Genomic DNA, 11,591 nt, shown 5'->3' with positions numbered 1-11,591 from the left:
CAGAAAGCGAGAAATCACCCCCCAGGGGAGATGGTCACACCACAACCCCTTCTCCTCCATTCTCCTCTCGGGATCTTGGGCACGCACGCACACATGCCCAGCGTGAGTTTTAAGCCACTGGGTCCGGGACGCGAACCGCAGTCAACTACGTGGGAGTCCAGCGACATAGCCATTATGCTAACTGCTGGTTCCCTCTTAAGAGATTTTTGCTACAGGGCACATGTGCTCATCAGAGATAGAGAGACAGAAAGTAAGAAATCACCCCCCGGGGCGATGGCCGTGCAGCAATCCCTTCATCTCCTGTCTCCTCTCAGGTCTTTGGGCATACACGCACGCATGCCTGGCATAAGATTTAGGCTGCTGGTCTGGGACTCAAACTGCAGTTGACTGTGTGGGAGTCCAACGACATAATCATTACGCAATTTGCTGATTCCTAGGTATGTCATCTTAAGACTAAACTGTGGGTAAATTCTATCAGGTGCTAGTTTATGCAAATCTGAACTTCAAATCTTGTTATTGTTTTTAAACATCACATTTCAAGAAAAAAAATCCCCTCCCCCAAATTCTATCTCTTGAAATTAAATTTGAATATTAATGTTTAAGTCACTGTAATACCAACCTGAAGGCTTTGGAACAAACCTGAAGGCTTTGGAACAACTGTGTGATTTTTTTCCCCCCCTCTATTTCCCACAATCCAGTCTATAAAACTAACAGATCTCTGTATTTGTATCTAAAATTCATCCTGTAAAAGTGTTGGCAATTTGAAAGTTACTTATTAGTGTTAGGCAGCACTCAGCTTTTCATGTTTGAACTAATGCAGGCGTACCAAAATGTTAAAGCCAGAACATTTATATTCTTTTTCTTTCCCATGCAAATGGATTTTAGAAACACACATGCAAATACAAATTTAATGGAAAACTTTCAACTTCAGAAAATTATTGCTGAAAAATGTCATCTGCATGTACTTTTCCGTTATTTTTAGAATTCTAAGAATTTGGTAACTTTCAAAATTCTTTTCTACCCCAGAGGCAGGCTCACGAGACCTCTAAAGGGTGAATTCTTAACCGGTTATCAGCATGAAATGATCAGGTTGAAATTACAATAACCATCACGGCTACAAAGATGTGAGGAAAAAAATCTTTATAGAGAATTAGTCATGTGTAATGTGTTAAAATGAAATGGTACAAGCTCTCAATGCTCAAATGCAGACATTATGGGATGGAAAGGGTTAATAAAGGATTGGCTAGTAGCAGCTCAGTTTAGAGAAGTTTCTATAGAGGATATCTATTCACCTGTCGTCCTTTTGGTTGGGTGGTTGATGGCAAGTCCTGTAGAATAAAGCCAACCCAGGAGAAAAATTTTCATTTACTTTTCAACACAAGGTAATTTGTGTGTTCTGTTACAATATGGTTATAAAAATTGAGCTAGATTTAAGTTGTAAAGAGATAATATACATTATTTCATTTCTCAGAAATGTTGAGTTATCAAAAAAATCAAACCCAGGCCATTTAGCAGCAAGCTGAAGAAAGCAGGTAAGTTTAAGCAGAGAGAAAATGTGTTCTTAAGAAACAACTCAGCATCTTCAACACAAAAGCCACTGCGAGTGAAATAGCCTTTTAAAAAATAACCCCCAAACTAAAAAGAGCTGTTAAAAAGAGCTGTTGCCCTTTTCAACTGAGTCACTGCAACCCCTTAGATTTTTGAAAGATTCAATGGCCATATGGCTTTTCACCATCTTAAAAATTATTCAATGCCAACTGTTATAAATAAATTCCTTTGGTGGCCTATTTTAAAGTTGAAAATAAAGTAATAGACAATTATCTTCCAAGATGTCTTACGATATACTTGAGGATATCATTCCATGAGATGAAATCTAAATTATTTACAATTTTCCCCAATAAAAAAGTTGATATATTCTTAAAGGGCAAATTAAAAGTCACGATAAAAGCAATACTGCTGTGTGATTAGAACTCTCAATAATTTCAACTGGGTGATAAACAGCAGTATCAGCAACTTAGAGAAGATTTGGTTACCCCCCCGAATATTGCAAACCTGCACCTATAAGTGCTTCCATTTATTTAAGTGTATGAAAAACAATTCTTTCTGTATTCCAAAATGGATAGTTCTGAAAACAATGTGCAATTCCAAGTTCAAGTCAAATATAAAGTACTTTGTGTTAAAGATGTGATAACAGCGTGGCTTAAGTGCAGTTTGAAGCCAGTTCCTTTTGCTTTTCATATCCAGGCAAGGCTTATAATTCACAAAAATATGTGCACGTACCACAATAACAGAGGGCACACCAATTCGTAAACTTAGATAGCGGAAACTAAAACATGTTGCTGTATCACTCAGAATAGAAAACTACAAAGCCCAGGATACCCTTACATTGTTTTCTTTCTCAAATTAAAAATGTGTTTAGAAATTTTAGCAAATTTCCATTTACACCCTTTGCATAGATTTGAGCAAAGTCATACACCCTAGTGGGGAGAGGGGGGCAAAGAAATATTTTTAGACTGACCAAAGCAATCATGAACTACATTTTTTTCATATTTAACTCCTGAAAGGGATTTCAACGAGAAAATGTTAAAGGAGATTTTCCAGGAATAAACTGCATTGTAGCGGTAGTAGCCTTGTACATCGGCAGAAGACAATATTTCCACTGGACACATGTAACTAGAACACTCATGGTAGGTGAGCACCAACAAAATCGTCACACTTTGCTGTGTGGAGCTAGAGTTCTTACCGAAACAGAATTGTTAGTGCTGCTATGACCATTAGCTGGGGACTGTCTGGAAGTGGAGGGGGAATCTCTCTGAAATAAGACACAAGGTTCATTAACACAGAACACCAGCACAGAAACACAGAGATATTTACATCAACAGTTACAACCACAGTCTGACAACCATTTCCTTTGAGGTTTGAGCTGTAAAGGTGCCATACTGACTTACTTGCATGATTTCACAGAAGTATGAAAAAAAGTTTACAGTTTGAAGATTTACATATTGTATGTGATGACCATGCCATTCATTAATCATTTCTTTCCTGTCTCCAACATTCTAGAACCTTTGCTTTCTTTTAATGAGACCCGAAAGAGTGACTTGATACTAAAACCCTATCAAGTAACATAAGATGACTAATATTACTACACAACTATTGTGCTGAGGATACCAACTACCTTCCTTTTTTTTAAATTAATGATTAGGCTCAAAAAATATTTAACAGTTAAGGTACCTCAGTGTAAACAATTAGTGAATGACTCGATTTGAAGAGAAAAGAACCTAAGAAAATGACTTCATTCACATCTTGTAATCACCTTAAGATCTTTCTAGAAGAAATACTACTAACATGGGTAAAAGAGATACATATGTATCAGAAAAGAACTCTTTCTGTTTTTGAATCATTTTAAGAGATTGATTAAAATGATAATCTTGAGCCAATAACAACATAACACTTCTGGCCAAGATCCCAGGAGCCACAGCCATCTCCCTACATCTATGCCCGTGTTAAGCTCACTCTATTATTTAACACATTCAAAATCCTTTTTGGGCACCAATCCCTTAATGTCCAAATCGACTGTAGGGATAAGAACAGGAGAGGAAGAAAATAGGTACTTCTTAATTTGGAGTTTAGTAAAGTTCTTTTTAAGCCTCTGAAGTGTTCATGTTGCTCAAAAGACATTTGTTTTAGTACCTCTTAAAGACAATTTCTGGAATTTGTCATCCTTAAAGGTAATGGGATCCCTCAGAGTAGCATACTCAAACACCAGTGAGCACTGAGCTCCAGGTTCTATACTCAGAGACTCAAGTCAGCTGGGTCAGGTGAAGGGCCTGGAACACGTGGATGTAGGGGGACCAGTCAGCCTTTGCTGGGAAGAGTCTGAACACAGTCTGGGGTTTTGCCAAGGCATGGGAGGGTAAAAAAGGTTGAGGGTGGGATTAGGAGGTGAGTATCATTTTTTTTCCCCTACTGTTCAAAGGTGAAGAAGTTAAGAAGGGGGTTCTTACCCCAGAGTATAGAATTTACGTGTACAATACTGGTCTCCAAAACTAGCTCAACCACTTAAAAAACAGAAAATTATGTTATATTAATAACTAACAGTACCTTCCGGTTAGTCAAAAAGATAAAAAAAAATCATATTTACTAAATTTCTTCAACAGATGAGAAATGGTATGAGGAACATCTGTGATTTCAGAAGATTAAAATGAACGTGACATTCTCTCTTTCCCAGCAATATTTGTGCAACAAATCTCAATACTCTGAATTCTAGAGCAGAAGCAGTTCTGCGTGTTCTTTTGAAATATATTATTAATTGAAGTTCCATAAGAAGCCACCAAGAGGAGCTCAAGACCTGATATAACAGACACCCCAATTGTCACGGCTCACTAAAAATATACCTGACAAAACTACAACTTCATATATATATATCATATATATATATGTATATATATATTTTGAATAAGTTTTGAAAAACAATATGAAGCCTCTGATTTTTCTTGTGAAATTCAAAACATCACTGGAGATGAGAAGTATTTTAATTTCTCCCTCAATATCTCCTAGGTATAAATCCAGTTAAGATACTCAACAGTCTTAAAAATCAACTTTAAGGAATGTCTACTTTATATTGGTGTACATACTTGGAAGCTGTGCATGAAAGAATAAGCTTCAGTAAGTAATAGTCAATCCAAGTGTACAATGACCAGAAAATGATACCATTTATGCCAGCTTATATTTCCAAATATAAAAGGAATAGATTTTTGACTCTTATTTAATAACCAATATCAAACTGAATAATATAGGTTGGCAGACTACAATTTCTGCAGGATAAACCTATTTTTAAGAAAGAAACTTTGGGGCTATATTACTCTAGAGAACTTGTTTATAATCACATAACATTTCCAGTTTCAACAATTTTACCACAGGTTGCGAAAGCCTACATTCATCTAGTAAAATCAGTTATCAATTCTTCATGGACTTAATGCCAATCTAGAGACCAGTCACCATTATTTGAATAACTCTATCTCAACAGAAATAGATCACTTCTTAGATTCTTGGAAAGAAGAACTATCTATTTCTTAACAAGGGAAGTGAATGTACTTCCTGGAAATATTGTTGCAACTATGATCTTTAGTTTTTAATTCCTCAGAGACTCCATTTTTTCTTTATTAAGTCTTATCTCATTATTTGTAGCTTCTCTATATTTTGCTTAGGTTTCAGCCTGCAAAAGATTCAAGTGCTGAGGAGATCTGCATGGAAGCAGGGCTGAGTAGGTGGATGGGACCTACTCTGTTCCGTTATCTTTGTTGCAAAATTGGTGTGCAGTGATCTAACAGCACAGGCAGAAACAATTTCCCAGAAAGCAAAAACATTCAGCCATCAGCAGACAGTTAGTTAAGAATTCAGAGCAGATGGGCGTGGTTTGCTGGAGTCATTACCTCACAGGATGAAGACTGAGTGCGGTAACTTGGCACGATCTTGAAGGTAATACTCCCTCGCATTTCCCTCTGGAGAGAAAGAGAGAGAGAGAAAAAAAGAGCTGTCTTACAAACAAATGTTGCATATAAAAACATGTAAGAAATCATTCAGAATATATGGGGGCAGTTAACACAAGCCATCTGAGAGTGCAAAGCCCCCAAATGGAATCTAGTTATAAAGTAGGGGCTGCTCACAGTAACAGTAGAGGAAGTTCCTGAGAAAAGCCCAGCAAAGTCGAGGCTAATGGCCTTGCTCATGTGGCAATGGTCTCACAGATCTCCAATGGTGACCTTTCTACAGACCTGAATGCAGAACACACTAAGTGATGTGCCCTTCTCAAGTGAATATAACGGAATGACTCAACAGACTAAGTACATAAAAATTACACTTAGGAGGCTACATTATGATAGCGTACACCATAAAATTTGCTTTTCACTTTTGGCCTGTTTTTTTTTTTTATTGTAGTGAGCCCATGCTGCTTATTCCATGCTTGAGTATGTATTCATGAGTGGCTACTACACTGCAGTGATGAAGAGGGACCAGGGGGCCCACATGTCTCCTTCTACTTGCTATGACAACAAACAGAGGCAAGGGCCTGTCGTCATTCTGCCTCTTAATTTTTTATCCAAAGTCTCATTTGAACACATTTTGGGCTGTATGGTCAAAAATGGCCCAATCTACCACGACTTTCTTCCCCTTTGTGCTCTAGAGAAATCTTCTCCAGCTGGCTGTGACTCAGCTAAACAGGAAGGAGGTTTCTGACACTGCTGATGTCAGGAGAGTTGAGGTCAGTGAGAAACTAGTTCACAGGTCTTCTTAAACATCTGCTCAGTAATGAACAGGACAAGAAGGATGAAGGGAGAATGTTAAAGCCCACACTGCTAAAGATGGGCAAAATGTTTCCAAACTCTATTGCATATAAACATTTTCCAGGTTTTTTTTTCCTATTCATGACAGAGTGCATGTGTACACATGAGAGTAAAAGAGAGAGAGTGAGCATGCACTAAAAGCACCCTTCACAGGGCTCACTCATGTGGAAATCCCCTTTCTCCAGTCCTACAAGCATGCTAGGATCCTGCACATGCATGCACACATCTGGTGTGTCTTCACGTCAACTCGGCCAGTTACCTGAACAGCAACCAGTATGTGGCTTCTAGCTTCACAGTCTATCGCCATTGACTGTGCCACAAAGGTTGCATCTAATGGTTAGTTTTTTATGAATGCTGTATAAGTTAAGGTCCACTCAAATGAAGGTACCAGAAATATTCTGATTTACAAAAGAATATTTCTCATTTATATATTAAAAAACAAGCTGTTGGTGGTGCAGCAGTAACAATAGTGCTCCACGATGCTGAAGCCATGTGGTAAGGCCTCAAGAGTTGAGTTTGTGTCTTGAGGTCTCTCTGTACACACCGGGGGTGTGTGTCTCCAAGCGTGTGTGTATGAGATCCCGGCTGGCTAAGGCTGGAGATGGACTGTGGCTTGAGGAGACTGTTGGGGGTATCCTGGTAGTCTCTGTCTCCCTCTTTCACAGAAGAAAGAAGTAAGTAAAATTTTACTTACAAGCATTTTTTGCAGTTGTTCCACTGTTTGGTTAGCCACACTGATGCCATTGATTTCTCGAATTTCATCGCCAACATGAAGTGTACCTAATAAACCATACAAAATTATAAACATGAAATGATATACGCTTTTATAAAAATAAAATACAATGGCAGCAATATAATTAAAAAATTATGTTAAATATCTGAGGTCAATATTTCAGAAACATGTATAAGTTTGACTGCAGAAGAATTACTTAACTCATGTAGTAAGTAAACTCATTAAAACATATATATCTATTTGTGTAAGTCATGGTTTTGATGGAGAGCTGTAGAGATTGGCTTATTTTTCTGAGTGAGGTCGTATGTATACAGTGTCTTAATTGTATGGCTTATAGGGGGAGGGTTAGAGGGAGGGAATCAAGGGGGAAAAGAAAGAAGCAAAATACTTAAGGGACATAAAAATGGAAAATTATCTGCTGATGATAATGTGTATGGTAATAACTTTGACTGGACTAATAAACAGTGTATTCATGCTGGCAAAACTCACTTTTGTATGCTGTAATGATATACACTGGTTAAATGTAAAAAATAATAATAATAAAAGAAAAAGTATGGCTTCTAGAGCCAGACTGTTCCATCTTGTTCACTTGGGTGAGGAAGTTATCTAGCTTTAAGATCTTGGGTAAGTTACCAAAACTCTTCATGCTTCAGTTCTCACATTTATGAAGTGGAGGATGAAAACAATACTCATCTCATAGGACTGTTTTGAAGACTAAATGAGTTTAATTACGTATAGAGGGTTTAGAATTGTTCTTGGCAGATAGTAAGCAGCGTGTAAACATTTGCTGATACTAATAACTACTAAATATGATACCAAGGTTGTTTATTTTCCAATAATTGTGATATGCTACTATCTATAAAACACTAAACTTATATTCGGCATAATTTAATCTTTTTATAAAAAATGGTAGGCCTTTCAGCATCCCATAATACTTCAAATGAAAAAACTGACTGGGAACCAATGTTTAAATAGAGTATAAGTTACAATTTTGCTTCCTTATTTATAAATTGTGCACATGTTTGCATGCCAGCTGGTTTCATTACGAAAAATTCACAGTATCTATTAGAAGTACAGATGAAGATACGTATTGCTATAGTTTGAATGTGTCCCCTCAAAATTCATGTGTTAAAATTTGCTGAGCCAGGGCCAGCAGATGGCATAGCAGTTATATGGCTGGACTCCTACATGGTTGACCGTGGTTCAAGTCCCAGACCCGGTCACTTCAAACTCACTCCAGGCACATGTATGAGCATGCCCCAAATCCCAAGAAGAGAATGAAGAAGGGACTGTGCTGTGTCCATCCCCTCCGGGGGGGGGGTGATTTCTTCTTTTTCCTCTCATTGTCTGTCTCTCTCTCCAGTGAGCACACGTGCCCTAAAGCAAAAATCTCTACTGAAAAAGAAATTTGGTGAACCACTGTAATGGTGTTGAGAGTAAAGACTTAATCTGATTGACATGTTAAAGGGCCTTTGGGAAACAATTTAAACATGGGGGTAGAGGGCTTGTGACTGGGTCCTGGTGAGGTTTATAAGGAGAGAGAATAAATAAATATGCTCTGCTAAAGCTCCTGCCCTCCACCATGTTGTGACAGATACTGTGAGAAAACCATCACCAGATGCCAGTACCATGTTCTTGTACTTCTGAGTCTTTAAGACCACAAGCTATATAAATCTCTATTTTCTTCAATTACCCACATTCAGGTATTTTTGTTAGTAGCAGCAGAACAAACCAGAATACATACAAATAAAATGATAACATGTCTGGGATCTGCTTTAGAATAATCAAGTTGAGTGGCCAACAGGGCAAATATAGATGAAACTAGTGTGGCTCTGAGTTTAAGATGATTATAGGTGTGGTATGGGTACATGGGTGATCACTGTAACTACTATACTCTCTACTTTTCCCTATTTGAGCTCTCTGCACTATTTTCTCTACTTAAGTTTAAAAATTACAACGAGAGACCAGTGGATGGCTAATAGTTATGTTGTTGGACTCCCACATAGCTGACTGTGGTTCAAGTCCTGGACCTGGTGGCTTGAAACTCATGCCAGGCACATGTATGTGAGTAACCAAAATCCTGAGAGGAGAATGGAGGAGAAGGGATTGTAGCGTGGCCTCCCCCCCAGGGGGTGATTTCTTGTTTTCTGTCTCTCCGGTGAGCACATGTGTCCTATAGCAAATATCTCTCTCTCTAAAAAAAAAAAATTACAATGATAAAAACGTGAAACAAAAATTGAGTAACTTTAGCTCCCAACATGGCTGATTAGGCTCTCAAAGACTTTCTCACAGTTATATCTTGCCTGGGGCACACCTCTTCAAATATTTCTGGTCTCACAAAAGGGATACTGATCTCTAAAAACACCTTTTATTTTCATCCCTACCCTCTCTGACACATGAAAGAACTCTATGAGCTGAATCCAGAATGGTGGCAAACTAAGGGTAGAGTGAACTTGTGGGAAGGGGTCAATGCCAGAGTAGCAATGTCTGCTAGCTAGATTCTGAGCCTTGGGACTGAAGCAAGGTAGAAAAGGTGAGCCTAGGATTCTGGAGGGAGCCAAGACCCAGGCCAGTGGCACCCCACTGCATCTGGTAGAAGAAGATGCAAACCTTCTCTGAAGGAAAGTGCTCCCAGTATAGGCTTACAAGACTTTCACTGATTAGAACAAGCAAGGAGCTCACAATAAAAGATCACTAAACACATAACAAGGAAAGTTACATGTGAGAGTTATCAGAACAGCACAAACTGACTTACACCCTCAAGGATGAAAGATACTGGAACAATTCAATATGGAAGATATTATAGCTATATGTTAAGTATTAGGTAAAAAAGATGGACTCATTCGCAAGGATAAGCATGCAATAAGAGACTATCCAGTATGAGCAGTCAGATCTGAAAATAAAACCAAAAACAAATGACTAGTACTTCTGAAAAAGGAAAATGTAATTGTTGATGTAAGCTAATGAATAGATGACTTAAACAGGTATTCAGATATGACTGAAGAGGTGCAGAGAATTGGAAGATAAAACTAAAAATACTTACCTAGGATACACATCAGAGAAATAAGAAAACAGGAAGTAAGAAATAAAGAACATATGAAAAATACATTAAGGGATATGGCAAAAATGTTTACAACTAACTGGAGTTTAGAAAGACAGAATGGAAAAGACCAAGAAGCAGCAATGTTTGAAAAAATAATGGATGCAAATTTTCTTGAACTGATGAAAATATGATTACACAGATCCAGGAAGAATAGTAGCCCAAATAGGACAAATAAAAAGAAGTCCAAGCTGAGAGGCAGTGAAACTTCAGAACATCAAAGACAAAGATCTTAAAACACCCAGGAGAAAGGGTAGATCACCTGCAAAGCAAGGACAATAGTAGTGACCTCAGACTTCTTAATATCAAACAATGTTTCCCAGAGGATGGTCTGAGATGCAAGAAGGAACAGTGAGCAGATAAAACCAGAAGCATTTATACAAATCAAAAAAAGGACATATATTTTAATATTAGTTTCAAATTTGTGGGTTTAAAACAGAACAGAACTAGACCATTAAGCAAGAAGAGTATGTAAGGAGGAGAATGATCAAATTTAGTGTTCCAGTGTCTTTGCACTAATTGTTTAGGAGTAGAAGATACTGTTTAACATCAGCATATACAAAGCTAAGTGTGTATGATAAAATTCCAAGGTAACCACTAAATGAATAGAAATAGGATACTGAAATTCTTTTTTTTTAAGAATTATTTTATTTAGCTTTATTTATTCTATTTATTTATTTTGTTTTAATTTGACCAGAGAGGAACAGATTAAGAGAGAGAGAGAGAGAGAGAGAGAGAGAGAGAGAGAGAGAAAGTTATATTTTTTTTTTTTTTGTGAAGAGAGAGAAAGAGATAGAGAGAGAGAGAGAGAGAGAGAGAGAGAGAGAGAGAGAGAAAGTGAGAAAGTAAGCCGCCAGGTCCTAGATTCGAATCATGGTTGGCCATGTGGGAGTCCAGTGCTCTTAACCACTATGCTAGCAATTCTAAGTTACAAGTGAAGGAAAAGAGAACTCGTCCAAAAAAGAATTAGAAAATCAATTAAAAATGGAATTAAATATAAATAAAAACGCAAGGTGATAGATCTCACCATAATAAATATTAATGGACTAACCCATTAAAAGATAGAGATCATCAGAGTACATTAAAAAATGAAAAAACTCAAGTTTTTGAAATGTTTGAAAGAGACTCACTAAAGCATACAGGCGCAGAATGATTGGAAATAAAAAGATAGAAGACATGCTAGCAAATTCTGAGATGAAGCTAAAATAACTATATTTATGTAGCTAGACTAGGTTTTACGTAGAAAGTATTATTAAGCATAGAAATAATCATTAGGTGCTTCTATGTACCTAATAAAACAGCTCAACCATGCAAAATTAAAAGATCTCTAAGTAGAAATTGAAAAGGACCATGATAATAGGATTTTTAACAATTATTTATTTATTTTTTTGGGGGGGAGAGGTTTTTGCTATAGGGC

The 11,591-nt window shown here is 37.3% G+C and overlaps 1 protein-coding gene across 12 annotated transcripts in view; it reads right to left on the bottom strand.

Moving 5' to 3' along the window:
- The window catches only part of CASK (calcium/calmodulin dependent serine protein kinase), a 465,298-nt gene that overhangs the window by 41,602 nt on the left and 412,105 nt on the right, over nucleotides 1-11,591 (bottom strand). For 8 of the 12 annotated variants that reach the window (XM_027772014.1, XM_027772015.1, XM_027772025.1 and 5 more), the window contains 4 exons: nucleotides 7,036-7,121; nucleotides 5,433-5,501; nucleotides 2,744-2,812; nucleotides 1,293-1,328 (listed from right to left, as the gene is read on the bottom strand). In XM_027772014.1, the coding sequence (XP_027627815.1) occupies nucleotides 1,293-1,328; nucleotides 2,744-2,812; nucleotides 5,433-5,501; nucleotides 7,036-7,121 (260 nt within the window). The remainder of the gene's footprint in view (nucleotides 1-1,292; nucleotides 1,329-2,743; nucleotides 2,813-5,432; nucleotides 5,502-7,035; nucleotides 7,122-11,591) is intronic. The other 4 variants (XM_027772021.1, XM_027772022.1, XM_027772023.1 and 1 more) reach the window with 2 other exon arrangements.

This window comes from Tupaia chinensis, unplaced genomic scaffold (genome assembly GCF_000334495.1).
Source record: "Tupaia chinensis unplaced genomic scaffold, TupChi_1.0 Scaffold000248_1, whole genome shotgun sequence".
NCBI lineage: Eukaryota > Metazoa > Chordata > Mammalia > Scandentia > Tupaiidae > Tupaia > Tupaia belangeri.
This window is presented reverse-complemented; position numbering and strand designations above follow the sequence as displayed.